At 40.2% G+C, this 26,533-nt stretch overlaps 1 protein-coding gene across 5 annotated transcripts in view; it reads right to left on the bottom strand.

Annotated features, from left to right (window-relative positions):
• LOC129696221 (DENN domain-containing protein 3-like) overlaps positions 1 to 26,533 on the bottom strand; it is a 92,827-nt gene that overhangs the window by 1,679 nt on the left and 64,615 nt on the right. The window contains exons 15-24 of one of the 5 annotated variants that reach the window (XR_008723289.1): positions 20,046 to 20,150; positions 13,378 to 13,637; positions 12,077 to 12,244; positions 10,666 to 10,792; positions 9,717 to 9,815; positions 7,315 to 7,454; positions 6,265 to 6,425; positions 5,935 to 6,077; positions 5,006 to 5,125; positions 1,360 to 1,497 (exon numbers count right to left, since the gene is read on the bottom strand). Coding sequence is in view for 3 of the 5 variants with exons in the window: in XM_055633896.1 (XP_055489871.1) it covers positions 1,360 to 1,497; positions 5,010 to 5,125; positions 5,935 to 6,077; positions 6,265 to 6,425; positions 7,315 to 7,454; positions 9,717 to 9,815; positions 10,666 to 10,792; positions 12,077 to 12,244; positions 13,378 to 13,637; positions 20,046 to 20,150 (1,457 nt within the window). In the remaining 2 variants the exon portion in view is untranslated. Of the gene's footprint in view, positions 1 to 1,359; positions 1,498 to 5,005; positions 5,126 to 5,277; positions 5,366 to 5,934; positions 6,078 to 6,264; positions 6,426 to 7,314; positions 7,455 to 9,716; positions 9,816 to 10,665; positions 10,793 to 12,076; positions 12,245 to 13,377; positions 13,638 to 20,045; positions 20,151 to 26,533 lie in introns of those variants that run through there. The other 4 variants (XM_055633896.1, XR_008723290.1, XM_055633897.1 and 1 more) reach the window with 4 other exon arrangements.

Consider the following 26,533-nt stretch of genomic DNA (forward strand, 5'->3'; position numbering starts at 1 on the left):
TTGTAGCAACCAGATGCATTGGAAAACAAAACATTTAGCACTAGTTTGATACAGAAGAGATATTTAGGAAGAATGGCAATGATCACCACCAAGGGCGCCACACGATTGGCGGCCCCACCAACACCTATACTGATCTTATTTACCAGCACTTGTTCTGTACCCTCTATGCCTATCCATTTTTAACTTCCACTTCGGGAGAGGCTAGTCAGGAGCTCCAACGGTGCAGAGGCTCGACCAGCCCCGACGCGGGGTCCGATCGCCCGGTGCGGGGGAGCTGACATCCCCCTGATGCAGGAGCTGATTGCCCCGATGCAGAGGGCCCGACCGCAGCTACGGGAGTCAAGATCGTCCTGTCAACGGAAGGCTTGAGTCCCCTGACACGGGAGAAAATTGAAGGGAAGAAATTTGAACTTTTTTCGCCTTCCATCACAGTGAGGAATGCGGAGGATTCTACAGCCCGGGATCTCACGTTGGGGACCCGGGGGGAAGAAGAAGCTTCCACCGCCGGCCCGCAGCCAACTTCTACCGCGGGCGCCGTAGCGACTTACCATCAGGAGCGGGGTCCCTCGCCAGGGATCCCTGGAGAGGAGCTCCAGATCGCCGGCCCTGCAGTATGCGGGGCTTCTGGCTGCGGCGCGAACTTTAAATCTACGACCGCCGGCTTGCGGCCTACACCAACCTGAAGCCGCGACCTCCGGTGGGGAAGAGCTGATTCTGGACTTACCTTGACTTTTACCTTGTCCTTTAACCATCTGGACGCCCGCAGCAACGGCTGCGGAAGGTTGAGGTCCCGACCACAGGGGAAAATGGAGGAGGACTGGCTAATTTTGTGCCTTCCACCACCATGATGATTGCTGTGGTGGATGTTTGTGTTCAATTTTCTACCGTGTATTGTGTGTTCTTTCTCATTGTACCGGTGCTGACAAATTCATTTCACTTGCACTTTATGTGCAATGTGACGAATAAAACTGATTGGATTGATTGTATTGTATTGTAGGAGTCACTGCGGTGGATGTTTATGTTAAAATGTATTTTGTGTGTTCCGTTGCTTTTTATTTGCGTGACTGACTTGGCAAATGAAATTCCTTGTATGTTGCAAAACATACTTCGCTAATAAAGTATTATTCTGATTGTGATTGTGATATGAATTGGCAAAGACATAGAGGCTACAGAACAAGTGCTGGTAAATAAGATCAGTATAGGTGGGCACTTGATAGTTAGTGGGACAAAGAGCCTGTTGCTGAATGATTCAAATACTGTGAGAAGCCAAAACTCATCTGCGATTGCTATCCATTGTATGGTTCTCAATACATTTTTGAACCATCACATAAACTTGAAATGTACATAATGATGTATTACCTGATTTTTGACGAATATCATACAATTAATACTGCTGCAATCCTGAAGCTGAATCTTTTGCAAGGGTTTTGATAGATTTTCCATATCCCAAAAACAAACTTCTCCTTTATCAGCACATCCAGTCACCAGTTGATTTTTCTAACAAGATATTAAAGGAAAGAACATTTGAGATAATGATGTAAATCACTAATTCAAGAGAACAGACTGTGCTGCCAGCATTATAGCTCAATAATGTGCTTACAAGCATGATTGTTGAATGAAGTATTTTTGTTATAATTTTAATAGTTCTTGCAAATACATCTGTTTTTTTCTTTAGTATCATGCTGAACACTGAGGTTTATGCAATGTTTAGTTTCATAATGAGATTTTTTGCCCTCTGCAAGATCTTTCTTGACAGCCAATATCATGCACAGGTGACCCCCCGCGTTAGGATGTGGGTTATATTCCTAGAAAACAGTGCATACTGTGATTTTCTGTAACACAAAGCTGCAGCATCTGCGTTTGCATCAAGAAATGGGAGTTGAAAAAAATATTGACTATTGATTTACTTTATAAAATTAAGTTAGGGCACATTTTCATGCTTTATCCCAGGTCTTATGGTAGGGATTTGTAAATTCCTTAAGGGTTAAATTCAATTACCTGAAATAACATAACGCAAGGCACTCCTGTATTTTTTGCATGTTATCAAACTGCAGACTAATTTCAATACTGATTTCTAATAATTTACAGAATATTTTTCTAAGTGCAAGTTACTTTACAAAGGCACCTTACAGAGATAACGTTTGGAAAATTGATAACAGGGTGAAGAAAAAGATGTCAAGAATGTATTCTCATATGCATTGGGAACAGAACAACAAAATTCTTACTGCAGTTTTACAGGCACATTAATGCAACAACACAGACATTGTAGGCTGAAGGACCCGTGTAGTGGCAGATTTTCATATTGTTTAAGGAATGATTGAAGATAATCGATATGCATTCACGAGCTCTCCATGAGACATTCAATGCCGTCGAAAGATAAATCTTCCAAACACTATCTCTTAATTAATAGTTTCTTTACTGTAGCAGTAAAAACAGTAATATATTCATCCAAATTTCTTTTTGTTTAAGTACATTCTGATCTTACTCGTAGTCAAACTCCTGCATGATCGAAAGCTGTGACCTCTCCCCCATGCTTCTTCAAACTAAACTAAACCAATCATTAGGGTGTCGGCGCGAGAATCCCAGCCGCAAACACGCCTCCGACTACGTATAAATCCCACCCACATAATTACACGCAGATAATCTCGTTGCACATATGTGCAATGACAATAAAATATATTATTATTGTAAAATTTAAAGGTAACTGGTTATAATTATAACATAGTAAGTTAAGCTAAATGGCTACTACAGCCTGTTCAATGTTGCTGAAGGGCTTAGGAAATTAATTTCAGAATGTGAAACAAAAGGCTTGAAGGGATGCTCCCAACAGAGTGACAAACTGTGTGGCCAATCCAAATTGGCCAAATTCAGAGTTCGAGCTTGCAGGGGCTTCATGCAGTGTGCGAGAATGATGGGATTTACAGTAAAAAGGATGCCGAGTATTTTAAATTGGGGACACTGAATGACATGGGCTGCAAAGGGCTGTGGTCCTGGAAGACAATGCAAGACCTGCAGAGTAAAAACCTGCTGTCATCGTATACAAACTCCACTCACTTACACACATACTCCAATCTTTGGATTCACACGTTTTGAGAAAATAATCCATTGTGTGTGCACTGAAAGCAGGAGATAGACACAAAAAGCTGGAGTAACTCAGTGGGACAGGCAGCATCTGGAGTTGGTTTATTTTTGGTGAAAGTTTACTGACTTCATCCATTTCACCATTAACTTCCATCCGGCACTCAAATACACCTGGACCATTTCCGACATCTCCCTACCGTTTCTAGACCTCACTATCTCCATCGCAGGTGACAGACTACTGACCGACATCTACTATAAACCCATTGACTCCCATGGCTATTTGGACTACCCTTCTTCCCACCCATCCTGTAAGGACTCCATTTCCTACTCCCACTTCCTCTGTCTAAGTCGCATCTGCACCCAGGATGAGGTGTTCCAAACCAAGGCATCGGAGATGTCCTCATTCTTCAGGGAATGGGGGTTCCCCTCTTCTACTATAGATGAGGCTCTCACCAGGGTCTCTTCTATATCCCGTAACTTTGCTCTCACTCCCCATACCCCCACTCGTAACAAGGGCACAGTCCCCCTTGTCCTCACCTTCCACCCTACCAGCCGCCACATACAACAAATAATTCTCCTACATTATCGCCACCTCCAATGGGATCCCACCACTGGCCACATCTTCCCATCTCCTCCCCTTTCGGCTTTCTGCAGACGTCGCTCCCTCCGTAACTACCTGGTCAATTCTTCCCTTCCCATCCCAACCTCCTGGTACTTTCCCTTGCAACCGCAGGAAATGCTACACTTGTCACTTTACCTCCCCGCTTGACTCCATTCAAGGACCCAAGCAATCTTTCACCTGCACCTCCTCCAACCTCATATATTGCATCCGCTGCTCTAGGTGTCACCTGCTCTACATCGGTGAGACCAAGTGTAGGCTTGGCGATCGCTTCGCCCAACACCTCCGCTCGGTTCGCAATAACCAACCTGATCTCCCGGTGGCTCAGCACTTCAACTCCCCCTCCCATTCTGAATCTGATCTTTCTGTCCTGGGCCTCCTCCATGGCCAGAGTGAGGCTCACCGTAAATTGGAGAAGCAGCACCTCATATTTCGCTTGGGTAGTTTACACCCCAGCGGTATGAACATTGACTTCTCCAATTTCAGGTAGTCCCGCATTTTCTCCTTTTTTCCCCAACCCTTCCCAGCTCTCCTACAGCCCACTGTCTCCGCCTCTTCCTTTCTTCTCCCCCCCCCCCCCCCCCTCACATCAGTCTGAAGAAGGGCCTCGACCCGAAACGTCGCCTATTTCCGTTGCTCCATAGATGCTGCCTCACCGGATGAGTTTCTTCAGCATTTTTATCTACCTGGGAAATTGGTTAGATAAGTACTGGAATAATTAAACTTGATAAACGTGCTAATCAAGAGTTCAGTTGTCATTAGGCTGAAGAGGAGGTGGTGTTGGATGAGATTAAGGTTGGAAGTCTTTGGTAGTTTTCGTAACTGAAGTACATGAAGTCAGAATTTCTCGAATTAGACAAAAACAGTGCAAGCAATAAAAGATGGGATGGAATTATTGGTCGGAGTAGGACTTTCATTTGAGAACATAAAACAATGAATGACTTTGACAGTTCATTTAATTGATAAAGTGATCATAGTAGTTCACAAACTATTGGAAACATTACTGAAATATATCTTTCCCAGGATGAGAGGCCGGTGAATGATTGATATAGTTCAGCCATATTTACTGACAGGAATCTATATCTGCTGTCATCTGATACACACTCCATTCACTTGCACACATACTCCATTCCTTGGATTCACAAATTTTGAGAAGATAATCGATTGTGTGGGCACTGAAAGCAAGTTAGATGAACGAAAGAAAATGTTTCCTTCAGTATTGTTACTGCATAGCTCTAATATTAAAATGTTAATAAATAACAATAAAACTCAACCAGAAGTACTTAATACAAATATCTTACTAACCTACCCCAGGAAGGACAAGGAAACAGCTAAAAAAGGCTCGACTGCCATTTGGATTTTCTAGTATCAACGTACGAAAAACTTGTCCAGTTTTTTTCACCTCCAGCAATGCATCTCCTACACCTTGTTGAGTCGATGTGGATATGAAGTATTAACAGTACGAACATTTAACAGACAAACAAAATAACGTATTGGGCAAAAAACACAGGAAAATTGGTCCAGCCGTGGCTATCAAGAGTTGTTAAAGTTAGTATTAGATCAAAGAAAAAACTTACGATGATCCCAGGAAAAAGCAGTAAACCAGAAGGTTGGGAAATTTTCAGAATCCAATAAAAAACCAAAGCATTGATTAGAAGAGGAAAACTAAAATACAAGAGAAAATAGGACACTATTAAGGTACTGACTGCATTTGCGGACTTTCAAAGTAATAGTCAGAAAGGACTTGGTTAAGACAGGAGATACATTAAAGATTTATAAGAGGGATATATTAGAAAAGTTGGCTGAACCTAAAGTAGATACATTGACTGATGGGATGCCCCCAAAGGATTTAATGTACTGGAATCTTTGGAAATCACTGGCAAGAGGGCGACAGAAATGTAATCTCTGTCTATATTTAAAACAGGTTGATAGATAATTTGATATTAAGGGATGCAGGTATATTGGGTTATTGCTGGAATGTGGTGTGGAATAGATCAGCCAAGGCCTTAAGAACAGAGCACACAACTGGGACCAAATGGCTTTATTCGTGCTTCCATTTCTTTTGTTTCTTTACAAAGTTTACATAACAACATACCTCTACAGCAATTTTAAAAATAATTATAATACAGCTTGCCCAGTAAAACAATGCAGTAATATTTATCATACCCTCATATTTTTCTCTGATATTAATTTACCACGGATTTTTTTTTGAAAGCATTATCTTTAATACTCACAGCACCAGAGCATACAGTTATGGAGTTGAATGGCAATTAGTCCGTGGCAGTTGGACAACTGAAAATGAGTCTTTATCTGCAAAGTGCTCACATCCCAGCAAATGACACTTCCATCTAGACTGCATGAATACACGCATTTTTGACTAGAAATGCAAAAGAATTTTCAGTTTAACAAAATCTTAGTTCCATAATCTGTATTTACAAGTGCATATTAAAATATAATTAAATCCAATTTAATTCATTCAGTCTTCACATTTCATTTTCAAATCCTGAAATGTTTTCAAAGTATAAACTTCCAGACATCCGAATTATACGTGCAAAGCATGATACCTGAGAGTGGAGCCTTGATCCTCCAAGACCATGTCAGTGACATCAGTGCAGTGTTCAGTCAGCTGTTTATTGCAGGACATACTGTAAGTATTTATTATGTAAATACAGGAATCTTGTGAACCTATCCACAGTTGGCTGGAATCCACTCCCAACATACAGTTCTAAAAATAAATGTTTAATTTAAGTCGCTTATTTCAATAAAGAATATATTTAGTTTCACAGATTAAAAATAAAAATGCACCTCAGAATGATTCATCTCTGCTCTGTTAAAGGAACAGTAGGAACACATTTTAAACTTCAATGTTTGTACAGTTATAAATGTTAATCGACATCCCACCTCTGGAGACCAGTTGGTTCAGGACTCCCTGAATATTGTATGATGCAACTAATCCAGCTGAAATAATTTAATTTGAAATAGCCGGTGTAAATGACATGTGCATGTACCTTTAATATAGTGACCTCACCACTACTAACCACTCCTCATATCAGAAGTATAATTGCAACCTCCCCACCCATTGATCTCTCACTAGCTCCTGTGACAGACCATGTACAGCTAGGGCAGCAACGTTTGTGTATTATCAATAAATAGTAGTAAAGACACAGTGTGTTTATGACTCCTCTTTACAGCCGGCTACAACCACAGACCCACTTATTATCCTTCATGGACTCCAGCCCAAGGAAAAGCTGTCTAACACGCAGAAACCGTAATACTAACCAAATATTCTGCTGACTTTGTAATTGAAAATGGGACAAGAATCCTGCAATAATTCTTCTGAATTAAGCAGGATTTTATTAAAATAATTGAACAAATTGTCACCTTGACAATGCAGTTTTATTACCTCTGATGGATTATTCTAAGTGCATTTCACATATCCTTAATGCACTTTATCAGGGGATAAGGGGAGAAGGCAGGAACGGGGTACTGATTGTGGATGATCAGCCATGATCACATTGAATGGCGGTGCTGGCTCAAAGGGTCGAATGGCCAACTCCTGCACCTTTTGTCTATTTATCCCCCCCCCATTGAAAGTAGTTTTGCGTTAAACTCACCAATTTTGAGTTTCCCACTTGAATGCAATGTTGCTGAATGCACCAGGATGCTGCATCTATGAGCACTACTTTTCCTTCACTTAAAGCACACCATAACTTTGGATTTGCATTGGCGCCCTCTTCTGGGTAATTTGGATTACCTAACAAAATGTATTTAATTAACAATTTCATATGTGGATAAATAAAAAAACAAAAATAATGAAACTTTTTGCTATTTCTATCATCACAATGGTTTCAATTTAATGATATAGAAGAAAGATTATACCAAGTCAAAGTGTAAGCACAATAAGCGAGTTTGGTATTCCGAAAAAAGCAAGGTAATCATGGGATTTGTAAAAGGTAAAAGGGGGGGGAAGACTGGACCGGTGAAAAGACATTCTCGGCAGCTGCACACACACAGACCAGCGCTTCGTCCGCAGCCAGGATCGAACCTGGTACCCGCTGCCACTTCATCCACAACCCTGAGGAGGAGCAACAGCCCCGGCCTCCCCTGCGCCAGAGAGCCAGCCTGGGCTCGGCCTCCTCTGGCCTGGTGCTCGAATGGGCCGCGCTGCAGGCGGCCTTCAGCCCCGACCTGGAGTTGGAGCTGGCCTGGACTCTGGGCTTGGGGCTGGGCAAGGGAGAGGGAGGAGGTTGCTGCTGCTGCCACCACCATCTTTACCAACAACACCAGCAGCTCCAGCGGGCGTCCGGCCGCAGACTCTCTCTCCGACCAGGACAACTCCAGCAGCAGTGGCTCCGAATCGCCCGTCTTTGAGCAGGGCCGGCGGCTGCCCATTTTCAGCAGGATCTCGGTGGAGGTGGAGGGCTGCCGGCCAACAAGGCGGGACAGGCAGAGCCGAGCTGGAGCCAGCCCAGGGCCACCCCGGACACCTCCGGACAGGGATGGGACACCCGGGAGGGGACGGGAACAGCCCAGCAGCAACTCAACAGTGGCCAGAGAGCCAGGCCCAACCCTGACCACGGACGAAACGCAAGACTGCACACAATGCGGCACCACAGTTGCCAAGACTGTTTATAACAAGTGACCTATGACCTGGGCATGCGCAGTCGGAATACCGAACTTGCTTATTTTAGCTTACAACATAATTGTTCACTCTAACTTGATAATTCACAAGAGATGATTCAAGCTTCAAAAATAATGCTGGTTTTAAAAAAAAAGACAAAGTACTGGAGTAACTCAGTGGGAGGGTGGGGGGTGGGGGGTGGTAGAAGGGAGGAGGAGAAGGGAGAAGGGAGAGCCTGGCAGGAAATAGGTTGCTACAGGTAAGGGGAGTTTTTGATAGGCAGATAGTTGGACAAAGGTCAGAGATGAAAAGACAGAGGTGCAAGATGAAGGAATATAGGTGCAATGGGAGGAGTGTAGTGTCCATTTAGCTTAACTCAGTATGTTATAAACTATAAGCAGTTATGACCAGTTACCTTTAAATTTTATCTGCCTGTAATTATGTGGATGGGATTTATTACGTAGTCGGGAGGTGTGTTTGTGGCTGGGATTTTCACGCAGGCGCGCTAGTAATGGTTAGTTAGTCTTGAAGAAGCATGGGGGAAGGTCACAGCTTTCGACCATCCATGGAGTTCATCCATGCACGAGTTTGACTACGAGTAAGATCAAAACGTACTTAAACAAGAAGAAGTTTGGATGAATATCTCACTGTTTTCACTACTACAATAAATAAACTATTATTCAAGAGACTGTGTTTTGAAGATGTATCTTTCGACGGCATTGAATGTCTCGTGGAGAGCTTGTAAATGTGAAAAATAAACTATCTCCTTACCCCTGTCTTCAATCATAGTGGCTAGAGGAAAAAATTCCTTGAACGATATAATAATCGGCCACTACAAGGAGGAGGGGAGAAATAGGTGCGAGTCCATATGGGAACAAGGGAAAGATGGTGGGTGCAGGGAAATTAGGGTGGGTGTAGTTGAATCCTTGTACTCTTAATTTAAGTTAGAGATAGAAATTAATACTTAAAATTAACATTACACATAACCAAGCAAACGGTGAGATTTCCTCAACCTCCCCACTGCTTATATGTATTTTTCTTGGTTTCCTCTCCTCAACCAGGCAAATGTAAGCTAGAGCTCAAGGTCAATAAAGAGTTTGTACATCCTTTCTTATTAAACAAAGTACAAGATAGAGCATGGATATTTTCACAGTGAGATGCTGATACAACCAAATCCATACAAGTAAGTAATAATAGATAATAAACCACAACTAGTCACATTTATTTTCTTCCTTGCACCTGAATCAGTGCTCATGCAGTTTAAGAGTGATTTATTTTCATCACCGCAGATTTGGTAATATTCCATGAAGACAAAAAAGTACTATTTTAGGTCTTACAATTATATCAAGTAGTTTTAAAGTATCTAATAACTTCAAAAAAAGGATGCATTTTTACCTGGTGCATACAAAAGCGCATTCACAGCTTGGGGACTAGTTTGATCAGCAGAAGGATTTATCTTGTGTTTTAAAGTCTCCAAAGTTGTTTTTGGAACCACTAGAATAAATTTACAATAAAACAGAAACTGAACAAAAAACACATCAAATTAGTCAGTATCTGTAACTAAAGACTGACCACATATGAGTTTAGAATTCCACGCACAGAAACATTAATTATCGAATCACAAATGTCCAAGAGTGAGGATAGAATGCAGGAGGAACGGAGCAAAGTGTGGTGAGGGAGTACAGCGAGAACAGGATCAATGGTGCCGATGGAACACAATTGGGATCGAGGCCAATTGTGCACATGGATCCTGAACATGGGGAGGAGTGTAGTTGGGAAACGGGCACCAAAATGTGGCCAAGATCTGTAACCAGAGAAGCTGCCACAAAGGAGAAGAGTTTTGGGATGTGGTGGACTCCAAGTGTAAGAGGTCAAGGGGAAGATGGTTGAGGGAATAGGTAAGTGGGACGGGTGGCAGTAGACAAGGGCACAAAATCTACATATTTGTGAGAGATGCATATGAATGCAGTTGGCACAATTGCATCATTGTGCAACATTGTGTTGCTTTAAATTGGCAGTTAATTTAGCTGTCTTGTGGAAGGATTTTTTAGCATATCTCCCCCCCCCCCCCCCTTGAAAAACAGTGAGAGCCACTTGTGCAGTTCATTATTTTTTATGTTAGAATGAACATATAATATTGTCATAATTTAGATATGATAATGAAAATGTATATGGATTAATTATGGGCCTATTATTAAGTATTATTACTCTATGTTTCAAACCCATATTTGTGCTTCAAATGATCTATTCTGAGTAATAAACAATGTCATTGCAAAGTCTGGAAAAAAACTATTAAAAATAAGATTGAAAAATCAAAAAAATTTGAAAGAATGTTAGTTCCTACCCAAATTCCTCATTTGGTCAAAATAAGCCAATTTAGAAGCAGCATAAATGGCTCGTGAATGCGTGCATCCAACCACAGCATCCATCAACAAAACATTTGTCAATGCTTCCTGAATGTACTGTGGATCCTAAAACAGCAAGTTAAAATATTTACTAAAGTTATGCAACCGAACAGCTGTGATATTGAAGAATAATTACACAGTAAAACAAACGCTTTAACATTACAGAAATTAAGATAGCAACATTTTAGAATTTTGAAATTTTATTTTTCTCCTTTATACTTTTATCTACTTATGCAATAAAATAATCTGAAAGCCACCATGAATGATTGTGACTAATGAATGATCTCCCCAGCTTCTTGCCTATTGTTTGTTGCAATTTACTGTGTCATCAGCATACAAAACCCGGCTTCAGTCTGAAGAAAGGTCTCGACCAAAAACGTCATCCATTCCTTCTCTCCGGAGATGCTGCCTGTCCCGCTGAGTTTCCAGCTTCAAATTGTTTGCTCAAGAGAGTTTCCATTTTTTGTTATTTAGAAGAAGACAACACAATTTCAATATTGGGATTTCCTCTCAATTTGTAAAATATTTACCTTGCTAACCCCATTCCTTTCTTAAAGTCCTAGAGTCCTAAAGTCTTAGGGGTGGCATAGACATACATGTTTGCAGATTAATGGGCTTGGGTAAAATTGTAAATTGTCCCTAGTATGTAGGATACTGTTCATGTATGGGGTGATTGCTGATCAGCATGGATTCTGTGGGCCAAAGGGTATGTTTCCATGCAATCTAAAGTCTAAAGCTACACAACACAGAAATAGGACTTTTGGCCAAACCTGTCCATGGGGACCTTGTTGCCTAACTGACCTAATGCCACTTATTTGCACCTGGCCCAAATTCCTCCAAACCTTTCCCATCTATATACGTGTCCATCAAATCTATCAACCCCAGTTGACCTGTTGTCAAATCTAACCAATTTTTAAATTCCATTTAAATTGAAATCATTGGGGTTTCTGCAATCATTGCAACCATGGACTCTCTTAAAGACATGTCTTCATATATAAACCTAATTATTTATAGCGAAGAGAGACACAAAATGCTGGAGTAACCCAGCGTGACAGGCAGCATCTCTCGAGAGAAGGAATGGGTGACGTTTTGGGTCGAGACCCTTCTTCAGTCCCATTGAGTTACTCGAACATTTTATGTCTATCTTCGGTTTAAACCAGAATCTGTAGTTCCTTCATACACATATTTATTTATAGATCCTCAAGAAAGCAAAAGATTGCTATAAACATAGTTTCTCGAGAATCTTACCAAATCCGTTAAAGTTGATCAAGGGTTTAGATTATTAGAGTTTTATAAAAACAACTCTAAAATAGTCAGCATCCAAAACTCAAAATTAAAAAAGAATCAAACCTTGTGCTTATCTGCCATCGTTCTCCCAGCCCACATCTCTTTCACAATCAGTTGCCAAAGATCACGTTCGGTTTTCAGGTTTCCAACAAATGGCTCTTTCAGTGCAGTTTTAATTTTGAGAGCTGGGATTCGAAGTGGGAAAAACATCACTGATACGTTTTCAACTTCCTGACAAAAGAGGGAGAAAATACTACATATCAACATTTAAAAAAAAAAATTACTTCAGTGGTGGCTTACAGTTTACATGTTCCAAATTCACCTCCTCTCAATGGTCCTTCCCTTGTTCTCATCTCCAGAATCTTGTGTCCCTGTCCTAACTCACAACAAGTCCTGCTTACCCCTCATCTGTCAATGCTGAACTACAAACTAAGACGATTAAAAAATTCTCATCCTTGCATTCAAATTCTGCCATAGTCTTGCCCTTCCATCCTTCTGTAATCTCTTCACATCTTCAGAGCTTCCACATTCATGAGTTTTCTAACATCATTAGAATTGACCACATCATCATTAGCGTTGATGCCTTTAGCTGAAAATCTTAAACTCTGAATTTTCTCCCAATTCCTAACTTTATCCTCCTTTAAGATAAAGCTAACCTCAAACCCAGCTTTGACAATTTTCCAAATATCTCAGATATTTCAAATCACAATAATTTTGTTTCATAGTGCTCCTTAGAAACATATTTAGAAATGTTCTCTAATATACTTCCTAATCAGAAGTGTTTTGAGAATACAGATAACCTTACTTTATATCAAGAATCGAATAAAAAGCCTCAAGAAAATGAAGCATCAAAATGTTCACCATCCCCTCATTTTGAATTGTAAGTGACAATATTGCTGAGTAAGCCATTTTAAAAACAATTTATTTACCTCTCATCTCCAGAGGTCAAATTTGATGATCAGTGCATCTCAATAGTCAACTAATTAATATATTAACCATCCTATCTGTTGTTTGCTATTGAATATAGAATATATTCTTTTTTTTTTAATCTAACTGAATGAAAGAAAGAAAATATATTTTTAGGGGGCATTAATTTAAGTGCTAATAAACATACTATACTTGTTTAAGAAAGAACTGCAGATGCTGGAAAAATCTATGGGCAACATCAATGGAGAGAAGAAATTTGCGACATTTCGGGTTTGATCATTTGTTATGTGAATCAACCAATGATACAAGAGAAAGGTTTATGATTAATTAATTGGGCAGCAGGTCTGCTTCAAACTATGCATGACAAATTATAAACAACAAAAAGCACCAAGCATTCAAAAAGCTTGGCCATAATAACAACAATTCCAAGGTAGTACCATTATGTCTCTGAATTTGCTGATTTCAACATAGCCAGGTCTGCCCTCCTTAAGAAGAAAAAGTCGTTTCTGTGTCAATGCAATTTTACCAACACCATAGTTGGTCTTCACAGCTGATGACAATTTAAAGACACTCTCGTTTTTATCCAGATATTCTATCACTTCCAGAGGAAGGTTAACTTCGTGGGCTTCAGCTTCTGATTCTTTCCAAAAATTGTAGAAGTCTCTAAATGTCTCAGGATCAATCTGTTTCAGGTGTCCTTCAATACAAACAAAATTAAAATTATCAATGAATGATTATTCATTAACTGAATATCCCTTTCAAAAATTACAAAAAATTCAAAATAGAATTAAAAGATTCTCCACAGACATTGGATGTCTTCCAAGAGAAAAGCTTTTAATTAATTAATTAATTTCCCAAATTGTCATTTTTAATGCAACGTACATCACAGTTATGAAATTAATTATCATTACATGTTAAAAATATACAATTTGAGTAAAATACATACATACAAATACAAGATTCCAGTTGGAAAGCTTAATCGAGGGAGTCATAGAGTAAATAAACAGGCCCTAAAGGCCTAACTTGTCCACGGCTAACAAGATGCCTCATACCAACCAGGCACTGTGCGAAAAACTACCCCTTAATTTTCGATTAAATCATTCTCCTCTCATTGTAAATCTATCTCCTCTAGTTCTTAATTCCCCTGAAAATCTATGAAGATCACCTCTCAGCCTCCTTTGCTTCTAGGAATAAAGTCCAAACCTGCCCAACCACTCCCTATCAGCTTAGATCCAAGTCTTAGCAACATCCTCATATTCTCTGCATCCTTTCCATCTAATTGGCATCTTTCCTATAGCAGAATGACCAACCCCAAGCATAATACTCCAATTTCTTATACCACTATAACAGAGTGCTCCAAATTTTATACTCAATTCCCAGCAACATGCCTAAAGCTTTCTTCACCATCCTATCTCCCGAGATGCCACTTCCAGGGTACTATGTACTTGTACTCTGAGATCCCTCTGCTCTACAACTTTCCCCAGGGTCCCAGCATTAACTGTATGATTCTCAAACTGCAACACTTCACACTTATCCGAATTAACCTCCAATTGCATTCCTCCGTCCTCTTGCCCAGCTGTTCAAGATGCCAGTGTAATTATCGATAATCATTTTCACTTGTCTAAAATGCAACCTATTTTAGTGTGATCTTCAAACTTACTGATCTTGCCTTGTACCGTCTCATCCAAATCATTGATATAGATGACAAATGGGCTCAGCACTGTTCACTAAGGCACATCATAGCGATAGGCACCCAGTCTGAAAAACAACATTCCACTCTTCTTCCAACCATTAATCTAATTCTGTATCCAGTAGCCGAGTCTCCCTGAACCTTTCAGAGCAGTCTACTATGCAGAACCATATCAAAACCATTGAAGTCCATATAAAATATGTCTATGGCCTTGCCCTCAACGACCTTCTTGGTCACTTCTTCAAAGAAAAACTCAATTAAGTTCATGAAACATATTCTCCCATGCACAAAACCATGCTGACTATCTCAAATCAACCCTTGTCCATCCATCCAAATGCATGTATATCATGTTCCTCAGAACTCTCTCCAGTAACTTTCCTACCATAGATGTTAGGCTTACTGGTCTATAGTTCTTAAGCTTTTATTATATTTACCCATATGAAGTAAAGAGAAATCGTGGCCATTTGCCACAAGATTTTCTTTTCCTTAAAATCCATGCAGAATTGTGATTTGCCATAACAAACAAAACTTAAAACTCTTAAATTCATAACGATGATTTAAAAAAATCATAACAGCGTAGTAATGTTGCATGTTATACAGCACGCCGATGCACCAAGATGTATTATAACGTACAGACGTATAGACGTACAGGATTCGGGATCAATTGCATTTGGCCGAAATATCAATTGTTCTGCAAAATTGCCCAATGCAGAAAGATCTTCCTCACAAGCAGTTAAAGAGAGAAAATAATAGTTGAAGCGAAGCAACATATCAAGCCAAGAAAGCTGCTTGAAATCATTAACACAACATAATCATAAATATGCATCATAATCTATTTCAATATAGTGTGTATCATTGGTAAAGCAGATAAAGCATGGATCAGTGCATGGAACACTGTGGCCATTACAAAGACAATGTTTGCAAGAGGGATAGAATTGGCACTTCAGCATTCCAGAGTTCCAATGTTTCAAATGTGCATTGGTGGGAGCCTAAAGTGAAGGAATTTGCATTGGTAATCAGGAGAAATGTCACAGTTGCATTTTGAGAGACATGCTGGAGGCTTCATCCATTGAGGAAATATTGGGAGCACTTAAAAATAAGAACGATACAATCACTCTAGTGGGATTATACTATAAGTCTCCCAATAGCCAGCAGGAGATAGAGGAACAGATTCAAAAAGATATAAAAACAATATGGGTGTTGTATTGGGTGGCTTTAAATTCTTCATTATGGACTAGGACTTCCTCATTCCAAGGAGCTTTCATGGGACAGAATTTGTTCGATGTATCCAAATTGGTTTCTTGAAATAGTTTGTGGATAGTCCAACTAGAGGAAGGACCATCCTTGATCTTTTACAAGGAAGCAAACCTGGCCAGGTGACTGTTGTTTCTGTACGAGAGCATTTTGGGGACAGTGATGGCAACTCCATAAGTTTTAAGATAGTTATGAATAAGGGCAAGTCTGGACCGTGGGGGAAGGATTAGATTAGGTAGGGCAAATTATAACGTTATTAGGGTGGAGCTAGGGAGAGTAAGCTAGGAGCAGCTGTTATTGGATAAGCCCACATTTGTCATGAGGGAGTCATTTAAATACAAGCTGATCAGAGCTCAGGACCAGCATGTTCCAAGTAAGGAGGTGGGATAAGGATGGCAAGATAAGGAAACTTTGGATGTTGAGAGAGGTTGTAAATTTGGTCAGAAAGAAAAATGGAAGCATATGCAAGGTTCAGGAAGATGAAATCAGGGCCTTTGAGGAATATAAAAAAAGCGGGAGAGAACTCAAGCACTGAATTAGGAGGGCCAAAAGGGGTCATGTAATGTAATTGGAACGTGTGATTGAAGAGAAGCCTAAGGCAATTTATACATACATAAAAAACACAAGGGTAGCTAGAGGGCGGATGGGACAACTCAAAGCAAAAGGAGGGAATTGATGCCATGAGCCAGAGTAAATGGTCATGGTATTCACTGTGGTGAAGGATATGGCAGATAATGAGATCAGTGCAGGATAGATATACCTTAATATGCTAAAGTATTTTAGGATCAAGAAGGTGGTGTTTGATCTCTTGATGAGTATTAAGGTGGATAAGTTCCCAGGGCCTTATTTTTGGATAGTGGCAAGAGAGGAGATTGTTGGGGCCTTGACAAAGATCTTTGTATCCTCTCCAGCCACACAAAAGATTCAGGTCATGTGGAAGCAGATATGATAGTAGCATTTAAGAGGCTTTTAGATAGGCACATAAAAATGCTGAGAATGGAGGGACATGGATCACGAGTAGGTATGTTTAATCTGGCATTTGTTTGTCACGGACATTGTGGGCCAAAGGGCCTGTTCCTGTGCTGAACTGATCCACGTTCTATAAGAGGCAGCATTTAGTCTTTCATTCCTTTATCAGATCCCCAAACAGCTTTCAGCACAATCTGCAGATTTGCAAATTTAGCAGATGCATTAGCAAATTTGCAGATGACACAAAGCTGGGTGGCAGTGTGAACTGTGGGGAGGATGCTATAAGAAAGCAGGTTGACTTGGACAGGTTGGGGGAGTGGGCAGATGCACGGCAGATGAAGTTTAATGTGGATAAATGTGAGGTTATCCACTTTGGTATAAAAAACAGGAAGGCAGGTCACTATCTAAATGGCGTCAAGTTGGGAAAAGGGGAAGTACAACGGGATCTGGGGGTCCTTGTTCATCAGTCCATGAAAGTAAGCATGCAGGTACAGCAGGCAGTGAAGAAAGAGAATGGCATGTTGGCCTTCATAACAAGAGGAGTCGAGTATAGGAGCAAAGAGGTCCTTCTGCAGTTGTAGAGGGCCCTAGTGAGACCACACCTGGAGTATTGTGTGCAGTTTTGGTCCCCTAATTTGAGGAAGGACATTCTTGCTATTGAGGGAGTGCAGGGTAGGTTTACAAGGTTAATTCCCGGGATGGCGGTACTGTCATATGCTGAGAGAATGGAGCGGCTGGGCTTGTACACTCTGGAGTTTAGAAGGATAAGAGGGGATCTTATTGAAACATATAAGATTGTTAAGGGTTTGGATACGCTAGAGGCAGGAAACTTGTTCCCGATGTTGGGGGGGGGGGGGAGGAGCAGCGTTCAATTATACCTCACGTTCATGCTTCAAGTTCATTCATAGCCCTGTATAAGGAACATTGCCTTACAAACTCAGCCTTGATATCCTAGCAGCAATCAGTCCACCCCACCCCACCACCACCACGGCCATTCAGTCAGCCATTACCTGCCCTATTTGTAATGGAGTCTATGATTTCCACATAAGCATTTCTGTACCCACAAAAGCAGAAAGGTAGTGAAAACAAGAACAGCGGAAGCATTTCCCATAAGGAACATTTTCATTTTTAGCATTGTCAATTCTGTTTCTGTGCAAAATCTCCTCTATCAATTTTTTAATAATGTGAAGTGAAAATATTTAAAATTTTATCAAATTCATACTTCTCTCTGAAGAAAGTTGCGAACTGCACATTAGCGTTAGGACAACATTTTCATCTCAGAGCAGATTACAGTGCAGGTCAAAAGTCTTACCCCAAAAATATTACATAATTTAGTCATTCCTCAAACCATATATTGAGGGCACCTATCCAAGCAGTATCTTTTGGATATGATTGAAATAAAATAGCATGTCTTCATGAGAACACTATTTAAAGAGAAGGTTCTTTCTGGGGGCATTACCAATACAGTATTTAGTTCTCAGGAAAAAAAATCACTAAAATAGATATCTTCTTCCTAAAGTTTGAAAAATTAATGTATTTCCAATAACTTTTACCTATCAAATGTTCTATTTAATTCCAAATTGCAATGAACAGAAATAATCATACAAAGAAACTAAAATCTGAAGACATTTTGTGTAAGCAATAAACATCTGCAGTTACTTATCAATTAGTACAAAGACAGTATAGGATGAAATGGATATTACCAGTTTAAAAGTACACCATAAACCTGTCCAAAAAGACTAAAGTTAGAAAGACCCAGAAACATGCAACTTTGAGTAGCACTAGGAGCATTGTAGTGTTCGGACAATATCAAACGCTTAATAATTTTTATGTGGAACAGCTGCTCTCTAGTCTTTCTCTGAGATATAATGCACTGTCTTCCTAAAATCTTCCAACCCTTATCCTTCCAAAGGTATAGAGAATAGAACAACAATGAAATTTAAAAAGGATGAAAGACCTAACTGGACCAGCCATATAAATTGCAGGGTTACTACACCCCAGCAAAATGCTATTTATATTGAAATAAGTACACCTCCCGACTCCCAAATCGTTACCTATAATCCAGAAGGACCTAGTATGCTAGAATGTTCTCAACTTACTCAATGAGTTCAACTGCAGCAACATTCAAAAAGCTTGACATTGCCAAAGTCAAAGCACATGATTGTCACCACTGTTCATCAGCTTCAACATCCATACCTTCCTCTAATGTATTATGTATAGTATATCCAATACTTGCAATTCGTACTGCACATGATCAACAAGGCTTCTTCACCAGTACCCAAAAACTATAATGCTTTGAACAAGCACAAGAAGGGCTTGTGAATACTGCGCACTTTTAATGTTTCACCAAATCACACTCTGACATGAATATATTCCTTGATACCCAATGATTCAAAGTACAGGTCGTTCTGCTATAACACAAGTCAACTTCCTAAGAAACTTAACGTTATACAAAAACTTGTTCCAAAAACAATTGTGTCAATGGGTAAAAGTGGTTAGCAGCTGGAGGTTTCAGGCTTTCAAAACAACATTATTTTTCACTGTAGAATTTTCAAAAAGGCATTTTTAAAAGATGCGTGTATTTTTTATTACTGCATATTAAATAATACTAAAGGCTGTATGTGAGAATCATTGTACAAATGTCAATAGAAGTCAATTTCACTGGCCTCCTGGTGAAACTAGCTGCTGTGTTCTTAAGATTCAATGGTGTCTGATTACTGCAGAATGGTTACATGTAAAGAGGCTTTCTGACAATAAGTTACATGCAAAGGTTTTTTTCTCATGCTACTTTGGAAATTAAGCAGGGAAAAAAAACTATCATAAGTGCTTGTCTGGTCCAGATCAAAATCTTGTTATAATCAATTTGGCCCGCGTAATACAGATAGTGTTTGCAAATTCATTAATTGTATTATGGAAACGCACATTAGAGCAGCACTACCTGTACTGAAATTAGCTATCTGAAGGAAACCCCAAGCAGTGCAACAGTCCAGGAAGCCAGAGCTGAACACTACCTTTAAAAAAAAAAGATAATGAGAGGAATATTAATTGCCTGCTTTACCAGAAAAAGGTTGAAAGGAAATTTAACTTCAATAGATGAGTATTTAAAGACTCTGGCCATGGTAGTTAAAAAAAAAAAGATCATGAATGTTAGTGTTAGTTTACAGAGATGGGCTGGCATTATATTCTGCTTACCAGTCTCAGCCGATAAATAAAACACTGATCTTGAAACCACTTTAGCTGTTGTAATTTGCTCCGTTGTCATGTCACGATATTTAAGTTTGTTCTTTTCAGAATTAACTGAGGGAAAACAATATAGATAAAACAAAGGAGAGGTGTTTTGAGAATTAAATGAAAGATTACCTCCCTATTTCAGTAACTCAATAGAAAATGAAGTCACATGTTATTATGATCGAACATTCAGGGTCAATTTAAAGGAGATGGAAATGTACAATAGCAAAACTTCAGCTGACAATGACAAAAATACTTACCTGGAAACTAGCCACCAGTAAATGTATCATTATTTAATTGCTTTTTTGCAGCATAACAGTGAAGCAATCAAAAATTCCTTAAAAGTTCCATAGATGTAAACAGATAACTGAATCCACACGTTTAAATGAGGAAATTAGAAAATAGTCATTTTGTCCCGCCCTTTGCAATCATTACAAAATTAAATCTTAACGAAAGTCTCATTATTCGAACACATGAAGGTATTTGTTGTTCTATCTCCTTTTCAAATTTAACATTGAATTTGATCATATTATGACTCCTTTGGATAAACATTCCTTACATCAGATTATTAACCATGTTTGGGCCATTAAGGAAGTTATAAGCCCAGATCATCATGGGCTTGCCACTTTCTTCCATACAGTCCGTATTCAAGGTGCATTGCATCAGGAAGGCTGGAAGTATCATGAAGGGTGTCCAATACCCTGCCTATTCCGCCTGAAATCTAGGATGTCCAGATTTAGGATCAGTTTTTCCCCCATTGCTACCCAACATCCTCTTCACATCCCATTCCTAAATGGCCTGCCCCACTGTACGAGATAATTCAAGAGTTCTCCCGAGTTTCCCCTGATTCGAACTCGGAGAATGTTCGTAGCAGGTCCGTAGGAGTTCGTGGATGTTTCGTAGCGGCTCGTACGAGTAAAAAGTAACCATTTTTTCCATCACAGGTATTTTTTTACTCGTGAACATTTTCCAGTGTTGAAAAAATGGCACGAGTTTACCGGATTTCCCGAGTACCTACCGTTACTCGTCCGAGCCGCTTTGAGACATCCACAAACTCCTACGGACCCGCTATGGACATTCTCCGAGGTCGAATCAGGGGAAAACCCAGGAGAGCTCTTGAATTACCTCGTACAGTGGGACAGGCCCTTAACGCTACCACATACTCCAATTCATAACTCTACCTTGGTCAATTATTCTGTTAATGTATTTTTATATTCTTTTACACAACTTGAAATTTGTACTACAATCAAGCAATATTTTGCCTTTTTGCAATAGTTGTAATTATCCTTGCATTTATCACTACTGTATGTATAGTGTTTACACTGTGACCTAAAAGGGGCTGTCCCACTTGGGCGACCTAATTGGAGAGTTTAGAAGAGTTTAGGAGAGTTTGAAAAAATGTCATGTTGAAGACTTCCTTTGACTATGTAGAAGACCTCCTTTGACTATGTTGAAGACTAGCTTCGAGAAAATTGGACACCGAATAGTGGAGAGTGAAGACGACCTCTTTCGACCTCCCTTCGATTATGATGAGGACTATCTACGACTACCTTCGACTACCCTCGATTACCTATGACTAACATGCTGACCTACTACGACTAAACCTACAAGTAAAAATAGTATAGATTTTTTTCCCATGGCGACCTTATTTTACTCGCGGACATTTTTTAACATGTTGAAAAATACGCCGTGACCTAGCTGAGGCCTCGAGTACACGGGGACTACTCTCGTGCATGAAGGAGAGTTATAAAGACCTCCAACAACCTCGTGGGGACCATGCTGCGAGTATGAGTCGAGGGCAAACTCGCCAGAACTCGCGGATTAGGTCGCCCAAGTGGGACAGCCCCTTTATGTGAACTAGGAATTTAATTGCAACCTGCTGTATATGACAATGAGTCATACTGCACAAAAACAGGCAATTGAGCCTAACTCATCCTTGACGGCCAAGATGACCATCTAGTCTCATTTTCCTACATTTGGCCCATATCCTTTTCCTGTCCTTTGTTATTGTACCTGTCTCAACTACTTCCTCTGCTACATGTTCCATACACTTACTGTCCTCTCTGAAAATGTTGCCCCTCAGATTCTTATTAAATCTTTCTCCTGTCACCTTATACCTCTAGTTCTTGAGGCCCCTGCTCTGCGAAAAAGTGCGCATTTCCCCTTTCCATGCCCTTCATTATTTAATGCACTTTTAGAAGATCACTCCTCAGTCTCCAAAGGATGAAGATCCATGGATGAATGGATGAAGACATAACCTGCCCAGGCCCTCAAATCCTTGGCAACATCCTAGGAAATCTTTTATACATCCTTTCCAGATTAAAGGCATCTTTCCTGTAGCAGGGTGATCAAAATTGAACACAATATTCCCATGTATGGCCTCACTAATGTCTTATACAACTGAAACTTAACATCCCAAATTTCTGGACTCAATGCCCTAACTGATGAAGGCCAACATGCCAAAATACTTTTTCACCCCCTTGTCTACCTGTGTGAAATTATGTAGCTATACTCTCTGTTCTACAACACTGTCCAGGGCCCTACTGTTCACTGTGAAAGTCCTACCCTGATTTGATTTTCCAAAATGCATACCTCATACCCATCTGATTTTGTCACATTTATCCATTTGCCATTCCTTGACTCACTTACCCAGTTGATGATGATGATGTTGCAATTCTTGATAACGTTCCTTACTGTCTACAATAACACTTATTTTATTGTAAACTGCATACTTGCCGAGTATATTTCTCAACCAAATCATTGATATGTATGACAAACAACAATAGTGAGATACACCACTAGTCACGGGCCTCCAATCCAAACTACAGCCTTCCACCCACTGCTTGCTGAAAGCCAATTATGTATCCAATTAACTCTCTCTCTGGATCCCATGCAATCCAGAGCAGCCTACCCCGTCAAACCCTATTAAAAGCCTTACTGAAGTCCATGTAGACTACATCTATTGGCCTGACTTCATCAACCTCCTTAAATATTTCTTTAAAATAAAATGAAATCAAATTTGTGAGACACAATCTCAAATGCACAAAGCCCTCCCGACTACGCAGAATCAAAACAAGATAAATATTTATTAACAAACTCGTCCAATTCCTGCTGCTCCACTCATAGATGTCCACTTTGGTCTTAGCGAGCCCTTATTCGCTCCCTCCTTACTCTTTTTCCTTTTTAATATACTGATAACATCTCTTTAGACTCTCCTTGTTTTTCTCTGCCAAAGCTATTTCATGGGCTTTTTTCCAAATTCCTTCCTCAAAGGTTTCAATGGTCTTTTATTATCACATGTACCAATTAAGGTACAGTGATATGCGAATTACCATACAGCCATATGAAAACAAAAGCAACAAGACATACAACTACATAAAAGTTAACATAAACATCCACCACAGCAGATTCCCACAATCCTCACTGTGATGGAAGGCTAAAACGTCCAATCATCTTCCTCTTTATTCTTCAGTATACTCCTGCGTCTTCTATACTCCTCCAGGGATTCACTTGATCCCAGCTGCTTGTATCTGAATCTCGTCTGCCTCCCTTTTATGAACAGAGACTCTGTATCCCTTGTCATCCAGCATAGCGTTCCTTAAAGTTAGATTAAATTTGTAGAAACTTGATCAAAACGTAAAGTACTGGAGGAACTCAGCAAGTCAGGCAGATTCTGTTGAGGGTAAACAAAAGCAAAAGTAGCAGGAGTCAGAGGCAAAGCAGTGAGAGAGGGTCTCACAGAAGCCCCATCGAAGAAAAGGAAGAAATCTTGAGGAGAATACGTAGAAACATAGAATCATAGAAAATAGGTGCAGGAGTAGGCCATTCAGCCCTAGGAGCCTGCACCGCCATTCAATATGATCATGGCTGATCATCCAACTCAGTATCCCATCCTTGCCTTCTCTCCATACCCCCTGATCCCTTTAGCCACAAGGGCCACATCTAACTCCCTCTTAAATATAGCCAATGAACTGGCCTCAACTACCTTCTGTGGCAGAGAATTCCACATTCCACAGAGGAGCAGTAAAGTGGAGACACAAGGAACTGCTGACCCTGGAATCGTGAGCAAGGCACAAAATGCTGGAGCAACTCAGTAGGTCAGGCAGTATCTGTGGATGGTCAGCCATGATCATATTGAATGGCGGTGTGGGCTCGAAGGGCCGAATGGCCTACTCCTATTGTCTATAGTCTGAAAAGGATCCTGATTTGAAATCACGACTGTCCATTTTCTCACCAGATGCTGCCTGACCCGCTGAGTACGTCCAGAACTTTGTGCTTTCTCATGACATTGACAGCATTAGCACAACAAAATTCTCATCATCACTAACCTGAAAGTTATCATCAATGAGAGACTGAACAGGACCAGCTCATCTCCCAACCTCCCAAAATCCTTTCAACATCTTAAAGACAAATTCAGGAGTATAGCAGAAGTCCTTCTATTTTTCTGTTAATGCAGCTTCAAAAACATTCAATATAATTTAACACATCCAGATAAACTATTTATCACATTAGACATTTACTTAGAAACATAGAAACATAGAAATTAGGTACAGGAATAGGCCATTCGGCCCTTCGAGCCTGCACCGCCATTCAATATGATCATGGCTGATCATCCAACTCAGTATCCCGTACCTGCCTTCTCTCCATACCCCCTGATCCCCTTAGCCACAAGGGCCACATCTAACTCCCTCTTAAATATAGCCAATGAACTGGCCTCAACTACCCTCTGTGGCAGAGAGTTCCAGAGATTCACCACTCTCTGTGTGAAAAAAGTTCTTCTCATCTCGGTTTTAAAGGATTTCCCCCTTATCCTTAAGCTGTGACCGGTCCTGGACTTCCCTAACATCGGGAACAATCTTCCTGCATCTAGCCTGTCCAACCCCTTAAGAATTTTGTAAGTTTCTATAAGATCCCCTCTCAATCTCCTAAATCATCAATTTAGGAGTGTACTTCCATTACACTGGAACATCATGATTGCTGTGCATACCCAACTGCACGCTGCATTGCTGCAACAGATCAAGGTTTTTTTCTACGACAGCCAAAAAAACAAATCAATTTATTGCTTAGGAGGATGAGGGCAGTATGGGCATTGTTATACTATCAGTCATGTTTCTCACGAGAAATAAATCTAGTTCATTTTACGCATGTTGGTCAAAATCTGAGAATTCCTCATCCAACAGCTTTATGAGAGTATCTGCATATAGAAACAGTTGTCCAAGTGGCACAGAACCACTGTCTCAAAAGCAATTTAAAGTAAGTCATTAAATATTGACATGGTCAGTAATCCCCTCATCCCCCGTGAGATAAAAGTGAAATATTGGAAATCATTCTGGTGATCTATAAGAAACATGGGAATGCTCCTGCATTATCTTCATTTGCTTCATTAATTACTTTCATAAATTACTTGGAAGATGGAATTATGCAAGTTATTATGATTTGCCACTATTCCTAAATTGTATCAATATACACAAATGCAAAATGAAACAGGAAAGATATATTTCAAAACTGGTGACAGATGTTACATGATCAACAGGAATAAAATCCTTAATCCATAGAACACTTTTCACCAACTTGAAGTCAAGTTGGTGAAACAGAGTGTGAAACAGATAAAATGTAATTTATAACATTGAGGCATATTTGTTTCACAATGGAAATGGTAGGCAAATTCTTAAGGGGTTGGAAAATTCTTAAGGGGTTGGACAGGCTAGATGCAGGAAGATTGTTCCCGATGTTGGGGAAGTCCAGGACAAGGGGTCACAGGTTAAGGATAGAGGGGAAATCCTTTAAGACTGAGATGAGAAGAAGTTTTTTCACACAGAGAGTGGTGAGTGGCAGAGAGTTCCAGAGATTCATCACTCTCTGCGTGAAAAATGTTTTTTTCATCTCGGTTCTGAAGGATTTCCCCTCTATCCTTAAGCTGTGACCCCTTGTCCTGGACTTCCCCAACTTCAGGAACAATCTTCCTGCATCTAGCCTGTCCAATCCCTTAAGAATTTTATATGTTTCTATAAGATCCCCCCTCAATCTCTTAAATTCTAGCAAGTACAATCCGAGTCTATCCAGTCTTTCTTCATAAGAAAGTCCTGACATTCCAGGAATCAGTCTGGTGAACCTTCACCGCACTCCCTCTATGGCAATAATGTCCTTCCTCAGATTTGGAGACCAAAATTGTACGCAATACTCTAGGTGTGATCTCACCAAGACCCTGTACAACTGCAGCAGAACCTCCCTGCTCCTATACTCAAATCCTTTTGCTATGAATGCCAACATACCATTCGCTTTCTTTACTGCCTGCTGCACCTGCATCCCTACTTTCAATGACTGGTGTACCATGACACTCAGGTCTCGTTGCAACATATAAGATTGTTAAGGGTTTGGACACGCTGGAGGCAGGAAACACGTTCCCGATGTTGGGGCAGTCCAGAACCAGGGGCCACAGTTTAAAAATAAGG

The sequence above is a fragment of the Leucoraja erinacea genome, chromosome 4, assembly GCF_028641065.1.
Source record: "Leucoraja erinacea ecotype New England chromosome 4, Leri_hhj_1, whole genome shotgun sequence".
In the NCBI taxonomy this organism is placed as follows: Eukaryota; Metazoa; Chordata; class Chondrichthyes; order Rajiformes; family Rajidae; genus Leucoraja; species Leucoraja erinaceus.